The 21,472-nt window shown below is 36.6% G+C and overlaps 3 protein-coding genes, 1 long non-coding RNA gene and 2 pseudogenes across 4 annotated transcripts in view; 3 read left to right on the top strand and 3 right to left on the bottom strand.

The window, feature by feature from the left end:
- Nucleotides 1-21,472, top strand: part of LOC139784209 (uncharacterized) — an 86,323-nt gene that overhangs the window by 38,451 nt on the left and 26,400 nt on the right. The window lies entirely within an intron of this gene.
- LOC139784217 (uncharacterized) lies at nucleotides 38-911 on the bottom strand. Its single transcript, XM_071723385.1, has 3 exons — nucleotides 639-911; nucleotides 318-514; nucleotides 38-245 (listed from the first exon to the last, which is right to left on the bottom strand). Exons 1-3 carry the CDS (start codon nucleotides 909-911, stop codon nucleotides 38-40), a joined length of 678 nt encoding a protein of 225 aa, XP_071579486.1.
- Nucleotides 7,924-8,476, top strand: LOC139784221 (uncharacterized). Its single transcript, XR_011721503.1, has 2 exons — nucleotides 7,924-8,290; nucleotides 8,378-8,476. It is a non-coding gene; the product is annotated as an uncharacterized lncRNA (long non-coding RNA).
- On the bottom strand, nucleotides 12,477-13,780 carry LOC139784216 (uncharacterized; annotated as a pseudogene).
- Nucleotides 13,945-15,248, top strand: LOC139784215 (uncharacterized). The gene is made up of 2 exons (XM_071723384.1): nucleotides 13,945-14,379; nucleotides 14,568-15,248. The coding sequence occupies exons 1-2, from the start codon at nucleotides 13,945-13,947 to the stop codon at nucleotides 15,246-15,248; spliced, it is 1,116 nt and encodes a 371-aa protein (XP_071579485.1).
- Nucleotides 16,249-21,258, bottom strand: LOC139784214 (uncharacterized; annotated as a pseudogene).

Below are 21,472 nucleotides of genomic sequence, written 5' to 3'. Positions count from 1 at the left end.
TATTACCTGCTGAACTGTGTCGGCGCCTCCAAAAATGTCATCGACCTTGAATGATTGACGGCACCGCAAGGGGAAAATTGTGACCTTCATCCTCCACCAATTGCGGCAGGGTTGGTACTGCTAAGAACGGGGCAGCCTTGTTGCCATACGTGACCGTTGTTAGATGATATGACATTTCATTGAGCTGTTCATCTATCCAGAGAATCCGCTGTAAATTCCAGTCATCTTCATGCACGTTGATCTGCCTATACATTTTGGTAACTAAGTGTCGAAATTGTCGAATCCGGAGTAAAACATCGGTGATGTCTAAATGCTACTTGGCTCCTGTGGGCATGAGATCATTAAGTGAGCGGCCAGATGTAGATGCACTCGAGCCATTAAATACCACACGTAATTTTGTGGTTGCACTGTCTGGTCTGAGCACTCCGTGGTGTGGCAAGTAATATTGTGTATGTTGACTGGAAGTGGGTGAGGCCTTCTTCATGTGATTGAGCTCTCGATATTCTGTCATAAACTGAAGATACAGACGTCGATAGTTATCATCTCGTGAATCTTCTGAGTAAGCCCTGCAGACATCGATGCGCAGTGTGATACGAATCCCCAAGAGTATCAGGTGATGATTTTAACGGAAGACGAACCGTGTATCGACCTGTTGAGTCCCGCGAAACAGTGCTCTTGTAATATTCTTCACATCGTTGCTCGTCAGGAGTAAGCTCATGATTGTTACTCGCAGGCACTTCTTCTTGTGTCCAGAATTTCGCCAGCAACTCGTCGAGAGCATCTTCTCTCTCCTGAATCGAGGCATGATGCACTGCAGCAGATGCCGATGATGATGTGTCGACAGGTCCGAGAACGAGCCATCCAAAAATTGAGAGCTGCGCAATTGGCATCAATGGATCTTGTCTGCCCATATAGGTCAGCTCCAATGATGATATCCACTGACCGTGGTGTGAGGAAGTCCGGATCGGCCAAGGTTATGAACTTGGTGAGATGCGGCCATTCCTGTGGTGCAGCGTTGAATGTGATGGCAGGATGTTGGTTAACGTCTGCAGAATGTGAGCTTGAACGATGACGTCTGTTCTTGATTGAAGTGAGCTGAGCTTGAGTGATGCAACTCCTCGAGTTTGAGTTGACTTTTCGCCACCAATTCCAGTAATGACAATGACAGAATGCTGTCGAGGAATGTTGAGCTGACGAACGAGTGATTCAGAAACGAAGGTGAGTTCTGAACCTGAGTCGATGAGAAGCCGTACGCGCTGAGTAGTCACAAATGAATTTATCTGAGCCAGGGCCGTAGCTAATAATGTTGAGTGTGATGAGCGGGCCGAAGAGGAGTGAGCGACGATTGCACCATCTTCCTATTGAGAGGACGTGGCTGAGCTGGTGATCGGCTTCGCTGATGAGTTCGACTGCTGAGCCTCATGCAGCATCGTGTGGTGTCGGTTGGTGCACTTCTTGCACCCCCGTGAGCTTTTACATGAGCGGACGTTGTGGCGGCCGAGGCAATTACAGAGCCTCCGTGAGATTACTAGTTTCTGTCGGTCGCCCGGAGAGGGGTCCCTGAATTTTGTGCACGTCACGATGAAGTGCGTGCCGTTGCAGCAGTCACATGGGTCCACCGTTGAGCCGTCAGCATTTGCTGTGCGGGCCGGCTGAGCTTCCAGAGCTGGCCGTTGATTCAATTCTCTCGAGTGCTCGTGCTCGAGATGTCAGGAATTGTTCGAGTTGCTCGAATCGTGGGTACTCTTGCGCGGCTCCCAGAGACGTCTCCCACTGCTCCTTTGTTTGGCGATCCGACGTTCGCTTATCTTGCGGCACATTGAGCTGCAGCGGCGTGGTGGACTTGCTCGCATCCGATTTTGCTGGCTCCGACATACTGAGCCGTCACTGAGCAGCACACGATGAGAAACCTGAGAAACGTCGAGGAACGTGTAAGAAATGCTGCACGAGACGAGAACGTTCGAGAAACGGGAGAGAAAAGCGCTATGCGAAGCGAGAGTCATGTATTGAGCACGTGATAATGTTTATATGACACTCGCGAGAGCGCGTGAACATCTTTGTATAACACTCGCGAGCGCGCGTGAGAATGTCTATACTTCACTCGCGAAGGCGCGATAATGAAACGTGGCACTTCGTGAAGGGCATGCCCTTTTCACATGATCTGTGTCTGAGTTACACCATACGTTCCACGCATCCGGCTCGAAGGACCAAATGTTCGCGAAATCGCTGATTAATCCCGGCGTTGGAAGCGGGATGAGAAGGACGCGCGTGGAAGGTGTTAATTGATTACTCGTTGAATTAGCATGTAACTCAGAGCACAGTCTGAGCCGTCTTTAATTGGCAAAATGTACAATCTGACCTGAGAAACGATGAGCGGTGTATAAATGAGAAGTCTGTTTGATTGTCCGTGTATTCGAGAGGCGATTATATTAATCGCCTCCCTCGTGATGAAGTGCCCGTGAGCCGGTAGGACACGTGGCGGTCGGCACTCGAGCACGTGTGAGCTTGAGCTGTCGTGTTGATGCACCAGAGCTGATGAGCGGTCTCTTTCACACGTTAAAAATGTATCTCTGCAGCATAAGTGACTGCGATGGCACTTCAATTCGTAGTTCCACTAGAGAAACGCATAGAGCACAAGTCGTACGTCTGGTCACGGCGCGGACATTTTTCCGATTCTAGTCGCGAGGGAGAACTTGACGATGAGCGCGCCCGTGCTTGCACAAGCTGCCGCGTCGATCCGGCCTGTCGATACCCGATTGATGCTGCCACTTGATGGGTTGGCGCAACGTGATAACGGAATCTCGAACAAACATTATTTCTAATATAATCTTTTAGGGAGTAACATACCTGTTATATTTGCGATTTAAATAACATAGAAGAAAATGATAAATTTATCTGACAGCTCCTACGTACGTTATAAGCATAAAGTTCGAGTTCCGCATTAATTATTCGAAGTCATACAATAATGTGGGGATGTTGCGAGAACAGGGACAGAAAGCCAGTCAAACATAGTATAAATTGTGACCAAATGTTCTTTAGAATAGTTTATTGTAGTAGTTTATTAGCAGTACAGAACTATCTGCCGATTACACATAATAATCTCGACATAAGACATAAGCGTTTAAACTTAAACGTAATTCTTCGGCACTTTGCGCACGCCGCCAATGCATCGACGCACCACACACGGGTATGACAAACATAGTATACCCAACAACATACAGAACATCAATAATACAATATGCAATAGTCATCTCCTACAATATATATATATATATATATATATATATATATATATATATATAACTCATCCATATTCTCTTACTCACTCACTCATTTTCCCTCTCAACTAGCATTATACTACTACAATAAATCACACGCAATACAGAGCTGTTCACTCTCATAATCACATACTAATCTCATTCATGAAGCTCTATCTCATAGATTTTACCCCATCTATTGAATCTCGCAAACTCTCTTTCATTGTTTAAATACGCTTCAATACACTCGCGGCACTCATCTGCAGCCCTTATACGCATGATTATTTTTCCGCACTTAAAGCACATTGTTTTAACATGGATTGGGAAACCATGCAACCGCGATGAAATGCCGTGCCATTGCACTTTTCTCTCAAATCACGAGGGTGAAACGCCGCATAGCACCCCCGACATAAGCGCATACGTGGAGATCTCCGTCCCACGTAGCAGGGCTCGAGTCCGATAATGCAGAAACTATGTATAAGATTATCATATGTCTTGGGATACTTCCGAGGCGGAACCCCGTCCAACAACCTAATAGTTATGGGTTGTGTCGGCGGTTTCATTTCTATAAATAGAAGAATTTTATGTAATTAAATTTTAACACTGTTTTTAAATCTTTAAAAATAAAATATTTTTTTCTCTCTTACCGTATTTTTTCAAAAGAACTTAAACTCGAACAACACAAGTCCTTGTTACACTCAAAAACCACGTTCGCGTGCGAGATGTAGCCGAAGAATGGTCCACTCGCCAAGATACAGATCCATCATCTTCACGACAAGAGATGTTTAAGCATTTTTATATTTATGCACTGACTTCATCAAACACGTGCAACAGTGCAAATCTTGCATAGCGCCGATGTATGGCTGTTGCGATCATATAGATTAAATCCACATAAGTCAATGGCATGATACCTTTTTCAAAGACATATCGCGACGCGTCCCGATAATTGATGATTTCATCGAACGTTCACAAAACTGCAATTGTTGCATTTTCAAATAGCGGGCCGATATACGGCTGCTGTAGGCATGGTGACGAAGTCCCCTTTAAATACAATTTTAATTTTCGCATAAGCCAATGACGTGATATTGTTTTCAAGAACATGCCGCAACATGTCTCACGATGACATCATCGAACACGTGCACTAAATCTGTACAGGTCAATGACATGAAAGCAAGGACAATGTCACGATGACTTCATTAAACACTTGCAAAATTGCAAATCGCGCATTGTTGTATATGAAAAAAATCAAACGATGCAACATTAGTGAGATATAAAAAGAAGAGTCTGAGGATACACTCAATAATAGTCGAGATCTGGAAATTGGTACATCAAATTCTATGTAAAGTAAAATGGAAATCGCACCTCCTGAAGAAAGTTGAAGTCAATGAAGAAATGGAAGTTGAAGTCAATGAAGAAGAAGAAATGTCTGATGAAGATGCAATTCCTTCGGATGATTCTTGTTACGACAGCGAAAGATTTGAAAATGTTACAGAAGAAGTTTTTCGAGTTTTAAACCAAGCTGGAGTTAATACCTTGGATAATTTGAAAAAAAATGTGCTGTATATACTTCTATTACACTCCCGGTCATGCAAAGTTTTGCTCTTCGTGTATCGTAAGAATAAGCGGACTATTTTCATGGCTTCGCACTGTTCGAAAACATGACACCCGTCCATATATACTTATCGATGGTCTATTCTGTTCGGAATGTAAAGATCTATTGTATCAAATAATGTAGTCTGTGTCCTATTTGCACTATTTGAAAGGATGTAAAGACATTTGTGATTGAAAGTGCTACGTCGACGTTGCCAACGGATTAAACAGATATATTTCAAAGTGATTTTGTTTAGTTGAGGACATTGCAATGGGGCAAGAGTTGTTGGAGCAATCCACCTTATTAAAATCGCGGGAAGAATTTACCGCGTGGGAGCAACGATGTGACGAGTTTATCGAATCGTTGAAAGAACAAAGCCGAATTAAACGGCCACGATTATCGATCGGTCTCAAACAGTCATTGATCGCTTGTATTGTACTACTCGAAGGTCTGAAAGATTCGGTACATCAACGTTTCGTGCATGTGGGTGCCGGATACAGTGCGAGTGAGACAGAACTCAGATGGCGCGAGATAGATACGGCTTTTGAAAGTCGTATACTGACTGGTGCGGTAATAAATTCCAAACACATCAAACCTCGTCAATTTCTCGAAGATGCGAAAGACATTGTACTCGATCGTGTGCGGAACGTCATGCAACGACATGACAATGTATGGATAAACACTATGTTTAATGGTGAATTTGTTGCGGGTGACAAACGCGCGACCAAAAGTGTCGCTACGAGAAACTGTGAACTCTTTCGTACGTCCGATCTGCAAAAATAGTACGTGTTGCACGTTATCTAGCCTACACTAACATCGCTGGAGGAATTCCAGGAACGTGATAGCGGGTGGACGTTGTCACGTACACTTAATTTGACTGTTAACATAAACAAGTACAATGCACGCGGGGTGTTTTGTGGAAATACCGCGAGAAATTTAAATGAATAGAGCTGTGATCAACGTACGATCAATGGACAATGCATGTTTCGCATGGTCAGTGGTGCTCTGCATCCAGCTGAGGGACACACATATCGGGAATCATCGTATCCTCATTACACGTCGGTGCTAAATCTTACAGACATTGAGTTTCTAATGACATTGAATCAAAAGTAGGTAAGCTAGGCGGGTTCTACCCCGAGAGCTCCGAGGGGGGTGAGGGGCGGGGGGGTATACCGCGGGGGGTACCGCGCGGGGAGGGGGGTACCGCGTTTTCGGGCGCCGCGGGGGAGGGGTCCGCGGGGTGAGGGGACCCGCGTCCGCGTTTTCCGGCGCCGCGGGCGGGGAGAGGGAGGGGATACCGCGTTTTCGGGCGCCGCGGGAGGGTAGTCAGACAGAACGTCCAAAAAAAATATCCCACGACAGAACATCCCACGACAATATGCCCAAAAAAATAATATCTCCGTGACAAAATCAAGAGACACGGTAGTGTCTCGCGCCAAGTACGCGAGGAGCGAAACGCACCGTGACTCTTTTACGCGAACGCACGAGTTGCGAGTACCCGAGATTTTGAGATCTCAATAACGAGTGAACGGATCAAGTTCTAAGTAGGCTTGATCGATAGCTTGGGTCGATTTACAAATAAGAGTGTTTTTATTTTTCCGCTACGTGCCCTACGAGCGGAGATATTACGATGCAAAGTCTGAAATGGTAAATTTTACAATTAAGATACGTCATCATCGTCGTCGTCGCCGTACGGTTGCTTTTTTCCTCGATAGATGGCATTTGAGAACATGTCGAGCGTCCCCCCGGGTCCCCTCCATGACAGTGTTGCTACACTGAAAAGAGACAGCATATACGCGTACATGCGCGCTCGTCGCTCAGTGCGTTTGCGCGGACAGCACGCTGTCAGTCAGTCAGTCAGTCATATAACCTAGAAATACTTATCGCGTTCGCGCGTAACACCGTGGTCTCTCATCGTTAAATATTACTAAGTACGATCGTTTAATTCCGAATTTCGGTCGCGTCGCGCAAGGATCGAAGTGCCACGAAATTAGGATGTGGGTGTCACAAGAAGCAAAATATCAGCGGGATATGTAGTGATAGTCGTGACCGTTTACTATGTTTACGGGAGCGTTATTTCTGGAGTAACTTACAATAGTTGCTTTCCATTTACACTCAAGTGATCTGAGTCACTCAGATATGTATTTTATACTCAGGTAAGATATGTCATTTTGTATTTACCTGCTTATTTTGGTGACAAAGCATAATAATACAGGTCCATAACCTCACTTCTGATGTGAGTTTATTAGATTCATTAAAGCACATGGTCTCGATTGTGGATAAAAACTCAGTTGAATCTCACTTGCCAGCATGCAAAAAGAACGTGCATTTAACTGAGTTATGACGTCACAAGTGAGAATTATCTGAGTTTTGATGTGAATGGGAAGCAACTATTAATTCACTCATTTAGAGCCAGAGCACATAACATGACGTAGCGATATACGATGGTCGTAGTCCTCGACCTGATAAATCAGGATACGCCAAAGTTTGTGCGTTACTTACATCCACGACTACGACTGTCATATGTGCTTTGGCCCTTACGTGGAGGAATTATCTTATAAGTTACTACAGAAGTAACGCTCGTGTAAACGTAGTACGTAACAGATAGTGTGTGTGTGTATGTATATGTGTGTGATCATCAATATATCATATAATATTATATATTAGAAGGTACATCCAAAATCACACACGTATGCATATGCTGTCTTGTAAAAGTTGAAGAGAACGAGAAAGTGATCTGTAGCGCAATTCGTATTGTAGGCAAGTTAAAATATTAATTGAATCAAGTCCATTATATTAATTTTGATAGACGTTGATTTTATATCTTAGTGTCTGGAAATATTAATTATTCACGAAAGCAATAACAACAAAATACATTTTGATAAATTTTATATTTGTATTCAGCTATCTCTAACATTTTAAAAAATAATTAAATTAAATATATTCTTCTCACACACAAAAAAGATTAGACTCTAAAAGGATTAATTATATTTAATATTTAATCTAAATATTAATATATCTCAGCAATTCAATTTATTTCTCGATTAACTGGCGTGATATATACAAGAAATGTTCTTTATAAAGAAAAATAAGAACACGATCAATTTAAAAAAAGATACCGAGAATTTAAATACGATATACGACAGTGTCATCATGTCAGTTTAACTGTTTATGTTTCTACCTCGGGACACCTTGTTTCTTTCGTTGTCCGCTCAGTCTCCCAAGTACTCGCATACATGTAACATGTCGCAACGAAGAACTAGTCATACGCGAAATCCTATTATGAAATTCGTAAGTTTTTCTTGATCGTCGCTTTCTCTCCTCATATATCATTGTTGCTACAAATTAAGATTGGTCCACAGCTGACCTTTAGGGCCATGCGGGAACATGCTCATGAACTCAGGAATCTGTACTAATTATGTGACGAGTCAATAGATGATAGGTATTGCTCAATATTTAATAACGTCGTTAACTTAATATTGTCTCGATTTATTTATATAGTTTTTCTTTTTCGCTGTTCCTGTTTCAGTTCGCACTTGAAAAGGGCTCGAATATAGAGCCGAAACGTTGTGCATTCTTGTATATATCACGCCAGTTAATCGAGAAATAAATTGAATTGCTGATTTTATTCACTGGCGGACGAAATTATTATTGATATTAATATATCTATCATAATAAAAATTATAATAGCAAAGTTTTTGGAAGTGGTGGACAAACCAGTTTATATTTTTAATGCAAACTTTACCTTGAATTTTTATATTCGTTATCAGAGGATTTTTTCTGCAGATATTTGAAGACTGGTGGATAATGGATTTTCTCGTGATTGAGCGCATACACGATTCTCTCTATTTAGATACTAACTTTTTGAATTCTTACACTAAGACTTTACTTTGGAGTATGGCAAACTCTTTGGTAATGAAGTTCTTAACAAGGTAAGATTTAAGATTATGCAATATAATTATAATTAAATTATCGTTTGGGAATATTATACATAACATTAACATAATTATTTTTTGAGGCAATTATGAAGGAGAGGAGCTTTCTTACCGATTTGGGCGAAACTTCACAATTTTGTATATATTGGTGCATACAATATAAATCTGTAAGATGGAGAGAGAGAGAAAGAGAGAGAGAGAGAGGGAGGGGAGAGAGAGAGAGAGAGAGAGAGGGAGGGGAGAGAGAGAGAGAGAGAGAGAGAGAGAGAGAGAGAGAGAGAGAGAGAGAGAGAGAGAGAGAGAGAGAGAGAGAGAGAGAGAGAGAGAGAGAGAGAGAGAGAGAGAGAGAGAGAGAGAGAGAGAGAGAGAGAGAGAGAGAGAGAGAGAGAGAAGAGAGAGAGAGAGAGAGAGAGAGAAAGAGAGAGAGAGAGAGAGAGAGAGTTAAAACTGTCGCTTTTAATTTTAGGAAAAACGTCATTAAGTACTAAAATTGATCGTTGCGTGGTTAGGATGTCTGTTATACCAATATGATGTAGACGCATATGATCATGAATAGTGACATAAAATTACATGGAATTACAGTACTAGTGCAGTATAACAGCAACCTCTCAAAATAGTCTGACACCTTTAATTGTGTGCTATTATTTGACTTTGTATTTATATAGACTTTTCAATATGCCAATTATTTTCTGCTTTAAAAAAAACATTAACTTTATTTCTATTATCTTGCTTAACCATACAGTTAAAAAAAGATAATAGAAATAGAGTTTATGCTTTTTAGAAAATAATTAGTATATTGAAAAGTCTATATAAATACAAAGTATAATAAATACAAAGTCAAATAATAGTACATAATTAAAGTAAGGCGTCAGACTATTATAGGACAAGTTGCCGTTATACTGTATTATTATTGTAATTTCATGTACTTTTACGTCACTACGCATTATCATGTGCTTCTATATCATATCGGTATAACAGACATTCTAACCACGCAACTATCAATTTTAGTACTTAATAACTTTTTTCCTAATTGAGAGCGACAATTTTAACTTATAGATTTATGTTTTACGCACTAAAATGCACAAAATTAAAATTTTAGCCAAATTGGTGAGGAAGCCCTTTTCCTTCATAATTACCTCTTTTAAACCACATTTAACTGCAATAATTAATTAAATTAAATTAAATTATTTATATTCAACCAATTAATAATTTTTAAAATATAAGTAATTTATCTGAGACTATTTATTTATTATTGAAAAAATTAATAATTATTTTTCACTAATTATTAATTTTCAAATAAATAGTAATTTATTTTTTATAAACTATCTATTAATTATTTTAATAATAAAGAATTTTTTTCTACTAATTACCAGTTTACAAAAAAAATTAATTCATTTTTACCTAAATACTAACTTTCACAAACTAGATATTTTTCTCTGACAAATTACCAATTCTTTAAGTAATCTACACTTCTCACAAAAATTAAAGGAACACTAAATTTATAAATAGGCAAAATTCAAGCAGCTGTAACTTTGTTAAAAATGAACAAAATTTAAATTTAAAAAAAGGATTTTAAAGCTTGAAATTTCTACTTTTGAAAGGTTACTATTATTTTTTAGTTTCTGTGAATTTGGTAATTTTTACATATAGAAAACTACGAGCCGGACAAAATAGAAAATTTTTCTCTCACTTTGTGGGCCTGTCATGTTCACAAAAAAAATCCGCGAAAATTTTCGATTTTCTAACGTGAAAGCTTGAAGTTTTCCTTGCAAAATCTTTTTTTATAAATGTTTCTACGATTTTTTGTTACTAATTTATCGCGGATTGAACAAGAAATGAGCTTTTTGACTTTGATTGCTCATAACTCCCTTAGAAATCATCGTATCGTAATTCAAAAAACAGATTCTTAAAGCTGAAACTTTGCTCTATTAAACGGTATAATTGCCCAATTTTTTTAAATAACGTAGATATGATACAAATTGATGAAAATAATGTAAAAATGAGCGATTTTTCTCTTTTTCATTTTTACCCAGAAAACAATTGTACAGAACAACAACGCAGACACGTAGAAACATTTTTAAAAGAAGATTTTGCAAGGAAAACTTCAAGCTTTCACATTAGGAAGTTGAAAATTTTCGCAGATTTTTTTTGTGCACGTGACAGGCCCACAAAGTGAGAGAAAAATTTTCTATTTTGTCCAGCTTGTAGTTTTCTATATGCAAAAGTTACCAAACTTACAGAAACTAAAAAATAATAGTAACCTTTCGAAAGTAGAGGTTTTAAGCTTAAAATTTAAATTTTGTTCATTTTTAACAAAGTTACAGCTGCTTGAATTTTGCCTATTTTTAAAGATAAATTTAGTGTTTCTTCAAGTTTTGTGAGAAGTGTATAATTTACTTTTACTTAAATATTATTAATTTTTATGTAAATAGTAATTTTTTGTAACTAATTACTAATTTGCTAATTCAATAAAAATTTAATTTGTTGTTATTGCTAATTTCGTGAATAATTAAAAAATAAAAAATGAAAATTTTTTGCAGATTCTTGCTTAACACTACAAAATAGGTGATATCAGTACAAAATTACCTTTTTCAAAAAAGGTAAAAAAAGGCGCCAAGTACACGCAATGTATTTTGTAAATTCAAAAATCTAACTTAATTGGTAGCTTTATTTCTTTTTCACAAAATTATATTACCTAACTTAACTCAAGTGACATGTATTTCAAAAAAAGATGTAAAATCTTTAATTTCTTCTTCACAAAATTATATTACCTAACTTAACTCAAGTGACATGTATCTAACCTAAGTGGTAGCTTTATTTCTTTTTCACAAAATTATATTACCTAACTTAACTCAAGTGACATGTATTTCAAAAAAAGATGTAAAATCTTTAATTTCTTCTTCACAAAATTATATTACCTAACTTAACTCAAGTAACATGTATTTAAAAAAGAAGATGTGAAATCTTTAAATTAAATTGCGCCAATTGTAAAGAGAATATGTACATGCAGATACATATTAGGCAGTACGACGGGTTGCGCGGCAGATTTTGCAGGGGCAAGCGTGGTAGGTAACGGCTCAGTAGGTAACGGCATATACATATACCGTCAGAACTCTTCAACAGTACACAATATTTATGATAAATATTCATAAATATTTATTACTATTTATTTTTTAAGAATATTATATAAATATTTTTATAATAAACCTTTATGATCTATTCAATCTAAGATTACGAAAATATTTATAAATTACATATTTTGGTAAATATTTATAAAGCATTCAAATAATTATTATAAATATTTTATAAATATTGTGTGCTGATCTCGGTGCTGATCTCGGAATCTCGGTTACTGATCGAGTGCCTTTATATCAATAAAGTGTGCAACGTTCCAATTATGACGGATTTGGGTGATAATCATTTTGTGATTATTATAAGAGGAGCCGAAACGACAAATAAAGATAAAAAATTAAATTTTATAAAGTTAACACGATAAAATAATCATGATGCTACAAACTTTCTTTCTTCACCTTTTTACTTTTCGCGCGTATTGGCATTATTATAACATAAATGAAAGAAATGTAGATTGTAAGTTGTCGCATTTAAAATATAAATTTAATATAAGTTAAATATATAGTTATATTTTATAATAATATTATATCACATCGAGTGAAAACTATCTATTATAATATATTATGGACTATTATTGATTTTAAAGGAGATGTTCGAAATATCCTCCAGACTCTTCTAAAACACAATGCGACTCTCCGCATGAAGCTTTGTCGCACTCTATCCAGCATCGCAGGTGTTATATTAAGACTTGCTGCTTCAATTTTTGCAATTAAATCAGCTCGGTTGTCTGGTAGTGTCTGATACACCTGATCTCGTATGTAGCCCCATACAAAAAAATCCATGAGTGTGAGATCAGGTGATCGCGGTGGCCATTCGTGGAGATCGCTGTGGATGCCTATCCACCTGTGCGAAAATCGGCGATTTAATATAGCACGAGCGAGATAGGATGTGTGGGCTGGATGGCCGTCTTGTTGGTATATAATATTTGGCAGAATATTTAACGGGACATCATTCCAATAAATTTGGCAGTGTTTCTTCCAGGAACTCTGCATATACTTCAGCCGTGATGTTAACATTTTCTGGGATAATGTATGGTCCTATGATCATATTATCCACAATCCCCATCCAAACATTGACGCTATATTGCCCCTGGACATGCGTTTCTTTCCGGCAATGGGGATTCTCTTCCGCGTAGTGGTGCTCATTGTGGCGATTAATACGTCCGTCACTCCGGAAAGTGCATTCGTCTGTCCACAAGATTCTTCTTAGGAAATTATCATTTGCATCATTGTCTACGCCAACCTGTATGATAAAAGTATACAATAATATAGTTGTATTTTGTCATACTTTCAATTTTTTTCAAACTTTTCGCAACAATCGTTGCTGTATGGGAACAAGGAACAACCAGCGACAAACGAAAGTTTAGTCAATAATTTTGTATATTGTAAGCTTTTGTGAAAGCAAAATGGCTAATAAATTATTAAACTTACTTGGTCTAAGATCCAATCACAAAATCTTTCTCGGCGAGGAAAATCTCGGGGGAGCAACTTTTGCGTTGGGTGTCTTTTAAAAGAATGCCATCCTAGATTTTTTTTAATTATTCTGTGCACCCTGGTCTGCTGTAAATTTCTTTCACTCGCAATACACCTGGTGCTGGTATGAGGATTTGCTAACACAGCCTCTCTTACTTGATTTATCGTTTCTTTATCGCGTTGGCGTACGTTTCGTGGACGTGTTGATGCGTGAAGAGTGCCAAATTGACAAGCTCGACGATACAGTAAACCAAAGAGCGAGTGTGTCGGGTGCCGCTTATCAGGGAAACGATTAGCATATAAAACTGCAGCCATCCTTTCATTTTTATGGCATTCGCCATAAATGAGCAACATGTTTGTTAACTCTTCGTTAGAATAACGAGGACGCGGCATCGTTGACTGCACTATTAGTCTACTGAGTCTTTTACCAGCCTCTTCTGCGGGAGAACAAAAGACGATCACTTTAGTGATCGTCTTTTATTTCAAATTTGCGCTATATATGTTCTCCCGCAGAAGAGGCTGGTAAAAGACTCAGTAGACTAATAATGCAGTCAACAATGCCGCGTCCTCGTTATTCTAACGAAGAGTTAACAAACATGTTGCTCATTTATGGCAAATGCCATAAAAATGAAAGGATGGCTGCAGTTTTATATGCTAATCGTTTCCCTGATAAGCGGCACCCGACACACTCGCTCTTTGGTTTACTGTATCGTCGAGCTTGTCAATTTGGCACTCTTCACGCATCAACACGTCCACGAAACGTACGCCAACGCGATGAAGAAACGATAAATCAAGTAAGAGAGGCTGTGTTAGCAAATCCTCATACCAGCACCAGGTGTATTGCGAGTGAAAGAAATTTACAGCAGACCAGGGTGCACAGAATAATTAAAAAAAATCTAGGATGGCATCCTTTTAAAAGACACCCAACGCAAAAGTTGCTCCCCCGAGATTTTCCTCGCCGAGAAAGATTTTGTGATTGGATCTTAGACCAAGTAAGTTTAATAATTTATTAGCCATTTTGCTTTCACAAAAGCTTACAATATACAAAATTATTGACTAAACTTTCGTTTGTCGCTGGTTGTTCCTTGTTCCCATACAGCAACGATTGTTGCGAAAAGTTTGAAAAAAATTGAAAGTATGACAAAATACAACTATATTATTGTATACTTTTATCATACAGGTTGGCGTAGACAATGATGCAAATGATAATTTCCTAAGAAGAATCTTGTGGACAGACGAATGCACTTTCCGGAGTGACGGACGTATTAATCGCCACAATGAGCACCACTACGCGGAAGAGAATCCCCATTGCCGGAAAGAAACGCATGTCCAGGGGCAATATAGCGTCAATGTTTGGATGGGGATTGTGGATAATATGATCATAGGACCATACATTATCCCAGAAAATGTTAACATCACGGCTGAAGTATATGCAGAGTTCCTGGAAGAAACACTGCCAAATTTATTGGATGATGTCCCGTTAAATATTCTGCCAAATATTATATACCAACAAGACGGCCATCCAGCCCACACATCCTATCTCGCTCGTGCTATATTAAATCGCCGATTTTCGCACAGGTGGATAGGCATCCACAGCGATCTCCACGAATGGCCACCGCGATCACCTGATCTCACACTCATGGATTTTTTTGTATGGGGCTACATACGAGATCAGGTGTATCAGACACTACCAGACAACCGAGCTGATTTAATTGCAAAAATTGAAGCAGCAAGTCTTAATATAACACCTGCGATGCTGGATAGAGTGCGACAAAGCTTCATGCGGAGAGTCGCATTGTGTTTTAGAAGAGTCTGGAGGATATTTCGAACATCTCCTTTAAAATCAAATAATAGTCCATAATATATTATAATAGATAGTTTTCACTCGATGTGATATAATATTATTATAAAATATAACTATATATTTAACTTATATTAAATTTATATTTTAAATGCGACAACTTACAATCTACATTTCTTTCATTTATGTTATAATAATGCCAATACGCGCGAAAAGTAAAAAGGTGAAGAAAGAAAGTTTGTAGCATCATGATTATTTTATCGTGTTAACTTTATAAAATTTAATTTTTTATCTTTATTTGTCGTTTCGGCTCCTCTTATAATAATCACAAAATGATTATCACCCAAATCCGTCATAATTGGAACGTTGCACACTTTATTGATATAAAGGCACTCGATCAGTAACCGAGATTCCGAGATCAGCACCGAGATCAGCACACAATATTTATAAAATATTTATAATAATTATTTGAATGCTTTATAAATATTTACCAAAATATGTAATTTATAAATATTTTCGTAATCTTAGATTGAATAGATCATAAAGGTTTATTATAAAAATATTTATATAATATTCTTAAAAAATAAATAGTAATAAATATTTATGAATATTTATCATAAATATTGTGTACTGTTGAAGAGTTCTGACCAGGGCCTACAAACTCCCATATATTTCGCGTTGCCAGCGTTACTAGTGCCCTCTGATATGAGGGCACTAATAATGGAACTAAAAATCAGTATGGCGGCAGTTATATATATATATGTACATATATATATATATTTCTTTTACACGTTTTAAATAGCATAAAATATTAAATTAAAAGAAAAGATATATAAAATTATATTTGTAATAAATAGTTTATTCAAATATATATTTATACGTTGTACATATATTTTTACAATTTATTTTTTTTTTAAATACTTTGTAGACATTCGTTGAGCGTTATCAAAAATATAATTTCCATATTGAACATGCTGTATTTTTTTACATAGTATGTTATTAACAAATTTGCACCATTCTGTAATAAACCGTTCTGCAATTGTGTGAATTATAATGATCCTTAGTGAACTACAATGCATTGGTGATGTCAAAAATTGTTCGGTATCCATTAATGCAATTAATTTTTCGCACAGTTTTCCTTCATGGCAAAATGTAGAAAAGTTCAATTCAACAATGTCTATTGCTTGTCGAATGTCATTTAATGTAGCATTATTACTGATTATTTTGAGGCACTCTGCACATTGTATTAAAGATTTTTTAATAATGATATCCACTATCTCTTGAGCTTCAATAAATAAGTTATTCTCATTGGTAGAAGGTATCGCAGCTTCCTCAAATTCTACACTTGTTTCTTCCTGAGACGTTGCTACAATTTCGCTGGCATGTAACATTTGTGATAATGCAAAGGAAGTACATTCATCTTCTTTACAATTCGAAGAAATAGAATGACGGGACGTCAAATTTGCAGTAATTAGCGCTTTAAATGCAGTGCTAAACTGAAATGGTGTTGGATTGGTGTTTCTATGGCCATGATCACGAATTTGTCCAAAGAAGTTTTCTATTGGATCCTGATTAATATATTTCAAATTGAAATGTGAAAATCCTGCATTGCGAAGTACTTTCCATAAATGTAAAGAGTTTTTAATTGTCCATATCCAATTTATGATACATTTCGGTTTATTCCTTCGTATTGGTTCATGAGTTCCTTTATCCACAAATTCCATTCGATTTAGTTTATTAATGGCATTTTTCCAAAAGCACAAATGTTTACTTGTTTGGGAGATGATACTAGTAAGTTCTTGTTTTTTTATTCCATTAAAAGAATCAAACAAGTCGTCAAAAAATAAAATTGTCTGACATGTTGTAGAGGCATTCTGAGAAAAATGCATTTCACCTTTTTTGGTATTTAGAATACCTATAATTAAATATGAGAATAGAGTAATGAGAGAGATAGAGAGAGAGAGAGAGAGAGAGAGAGAGAGAGAGAGAGAGAATGTGTACGTGCGTCCGTGCGTTTGCGTTTGTGTGCGTATGTAAGTGTGTGTGTGTGTGTATGTATGTCGTGTGTGATAAAGTTAATTTTAATATATACTATTACTAAATATAATATTACTAAAAAAAGCCTAGAGCACACGATGCTTTTTTACCTGCTGGATTGCTTGCTCGTACCTGTGCTACGCGTCCTGATTGGTTTTTATTGGTTCTTACAATCATAAGAGCCAATCAGGACGCGTAGCACAGGCGCGAGCAAGCTATCCAGCAGGTAAAAAAGCATCGTGTGCTCTAGGCTTAAATAATAAATTTAGTGATATATATTACTCTTTAACAATTGACGTATTACTATGTTAATAATAAGTATTTCTTACCTGAGTTTAAAGTCAATACAACATCCATAAAATTGGCCATTGAATGACTAATAACTTGTGTAGCGTATTTTACTTTCATTTTAGGAATATCTTGTGCATAAATATGTTTGTTACAAAGTTTCGGCATTTGTCGCTGTCTAAAAAAAGAATTTTTATCCATTTCGTACGCTGTTATGATGTCTTCCCAACATGCATATTTTCTTTCGTTTTGTTTTGCATATTTGTCAATAAGAAGATTCTTTGTTAATAAATTGTTTCTGACTCCTTTTTGTAAATGAACGTAATCAAAAAATGGAATAATTTCGTGTCCGTCTAATATGAAAGTCTTGCCTGCAAATTTATGAAATAATGCTTATTGAATATAAAATGTTACATAAAAACATAGTATAGAAATGTACATAAAATGCATACATAAAATAATAGGCAATACAAAAAATTAAATGATTTAAAAGATAAAAATATATACATATCAACTTTACTTACTGAAATTGGTACGTTCCGTAAGCGTTAATCGCTTACTCTCTTCGATCAATAAATTTAAAGCTGCGATATTGGATCCCGATTGATCACATATAGTCGCAACTGGTATGATTTGGTCCTGTTTTAATAATTCGCCTTATCCACACTTTTATGCATCTCGAGAGTTGTACTGAAGTTGTGGTGCTATTACAGAAACCATAACCAATGGGCATATGATTGCCTGATGCAAGACATCTCATATAAAAGACTATTGCATGGTCAGCAAATTTTCGGGTTCTTCTGAAGCCCCAATCTTCAAAACCAATGATTTTATCGTTTTTCTTGTCGTATTGAATGCCAGGTTGTATTGACATTTCATCCCAAATCAATGCACAATGCAAATCTTTCTTGTCCTTTATTTCTTTAGTGATCTGTGTTAAATATTTCAATATAATACTATTACATCCTGTATCAATAGGAATACGTCCTAACTGAGTATTTAATGTATTAGTGGATGGACACAGCAGGTACTTGGAAAAAAAAGTATATGACGAACGAGATCTTTTATAAATTCCAGTACAAAACAACTTTTCTTCTATAGTATACCGTCTTGCCTATGAAATAACAATTAAAAAGCATACACAATTTCATATTAAGACATAAAATAATTAATGTCAATAGCTTATTCTCTGTAAAATAATTATTAAATATGTGTAAATAGTACAGAAAAATGTAATAATTTTGAATTATATATAAATCATGACAATCAGACTTATATATAAATCATGATAAATCAGACAAAAACATATATATGAATTATATACGTATAAGTGTCCTGCACACAATTATACCAAATATTAAAATAAAACAAATAAACAGTTTACACACAATAATGCTAAATATTATCTTCAAAATTTCCAATTTAAGCACACACACACACACACACACACACACACACACACACATCATATTATGTATTATTATTAGCTCACAAACACATTATTTCTATTATATTAAAATTAATGTATTTTTGTTTATGTAATCTAATTGTTAAATTGATTTTTAAGTATTTCTAAAATTACATCATTTTTTAAATGAAAAATACTACAAATAATTTTTCTAATTGTAACATGCATAAGATTCATAGATTTAGATATTTGATTTTAGTGCTTCTTGTGCTTTTCGATTCTTACCTGGGGGGCTACATCGTTGTTTCTTAGTATCATATTTATAAACTGCTGTCGTACAATTGCAGTTTTATCTTTTTGTCCCTTAGAATTGATTGAGCGTAACTTAATTGTTTTGGACTTAGCTCGTTCTTTGGCTTGTTCTTTGTTTCGTTTAATAATTGTTTTTAACCGTCTTGTTTCTTTTTTTAATTTTACCGTTTTGTCATAGAACCTTCTAGCTTTTGGAGACAATAAACTTTTACGTGTGATTTCTTCTAGTTCAGGTCTACTATGTGAGACTGGATATTGAGAAGGCAACTGTTGCATGAGTAATTCATTACTTAAATTATTTGTATCATGCACTTCAGTTTCGAAATGATTAGACGGTTCTTCACAATTAGAGGCTGGATATTGAGAAGGCAACTGTTGCCTGAGTAATTCGTTACTTAAATTATTTGTATCATGCACTTCAGTTTCGAAAAGATTAGACGGTTCTTCACAATTTGAGGCTGAATATTGAGAAGGCAACTGTTGCATGAGTAATTCGTTACTTAAATTATTTGTATCATGCACTTCAGTTTCGAAATGATTAAACTGTTCTTCACAATTTGAGGCTGGATATTGAGAAGGCAACTGTTGCCTGAGTAATTCGTTACTTAAATTATTTGTATCATGCACTTCAGTTTCGAAATGATTAGACTGTTCTTCACAATTTGAGGCTGGATATTGAGAAGGCAACTGTTGCCTGAGTAATTCGTTACTTAAATTATTTGTATCATGCACTTCAGTTTCGAAATGATTAGACGGTTCTTCACAATTATTTTGTTCATTTTCCACTTGATTTGTTTGATTTTCAAGTGTATCATGTGACAAATCTATTGTTGCTGTGTTAATTGTTACATTTGTTATATTATTAATGCTTTCTGCTATATTCATTAATGGGATAGCATTACTTTTTAATATTCTCTTCCTAGGAGCACAACTGTAGTCCTCTTCTTTAAAATGTTTATAGCACACTCGTAAATTATCAACTTTGCTTGATTCTAACATTTCCATATTTAAACTTTGCAGCCACTGTATACGGTGTTGTAAATTTTTGGGAAATCTATGAGAAGGGACTTTAACACCTGATGAACAATTTTTAACGCAGCACGCTTTCCCCATTGTAATTACTTCTTTATGTTTTATCTTCTATTTATGCAATCTACAATATTTAAAAAATATATTTTTTAAATTTTCCAAAATATAGCGTTCTATTTATGTAAATTTCTTTTACTTTTATTTAAGACTTTTTTTTAAATTATAACTCTATAAGCACATTTGCGTCTTTCGTATTTCCATTTCGCTATTTTATTTATTAAAGTTATTTACTTTATAAATGTTACAGCAGTAATAATGCTTTATAATATCTAATATTTGTTTCAATTTCAAGAAATAAAAAATCTATTGTCAAATACGAATGACTCACATGCGCTATATTTATTTTTAGAATAACTATGTATAGAAAAATAAAGTTGATTAAACCTTATATTGGAAAAGAACTTTCTTCTTCTCAGAATAAATCGTACATACACCGTATGTAATTTATCAATTATTCCAAACAAGAACAAAGAGATAGTGCCACAGTATAATAGTGCCTTGATAGTTACCTTCTTCTTCTTCTTGTATTGAAATAACACCCGAATCCAAGGCACGGATTCGATACGGCCACGTACGCCAAACAGGCAAATGCCCGAAAGGCGGATAAAGGCAGATAAAGGCTTCCTTGAGACGAAACACACCAAAACACACGTCTTCCTGAACACGTTCGCTGTCAGTTCGCGAATCCTTGATTACCTCTACCCGTTTTTACCATCCAATATCGTCCATCGTATATTTGCATTTATAGTTCATAAGTCGCCTTCCCTTATTTCAGAGGGCACTAGTAATGCTGGCAACGCGAAATATATGGGAGTTTGTAGGCCCTGGTTCTGACGGTATATGTATATGCCGTTACCTACTGAGCCGTTACCTACCACGCTTGCCCCTGCAAAATCTGCCGCGCAACCCGTCGTACTGCCTAATATGTATCTGCATCACCCTGTACAAGCTCGTCGATCGCGATGCTCTCGCTGCGGAATCGTAATAAGCTCAGACATGCGGGATAAGCTTATGCCCACCGCGGCGCGCAAATCAGCTGATCGACGGCCGCGGTGATGTTCGCTCGCGCGAGCGTTTGCGGGGACACGCTGGTGCGCGCGTTCGCCGCCGCCGCCGCCGCCGCCGTTGATTAGCTTATTCCCCCCTCCCG

Source organism: Temnothorax nylanderi, unplaced genomic scaffold (genome assembly GCF_030848795.1).
Source record: "Temnothorax nylanderi isolate EJ_2023f unplaced genomic scaffold, tnyl_v1.0 TNYL_tig0597_pilon, whole genome shotgun sequence".
NCBI classification, from domain to species: domain Eukaryota; kingdom Metazoa; phylum Arthropoda; class Insecta; order Hymenoptera; family Formicidae; genus Temnothorax; species Temnothorax nylanderi.
This window is presented reverse-complemented; position numbering and strand designations above follow the sequence as displayed.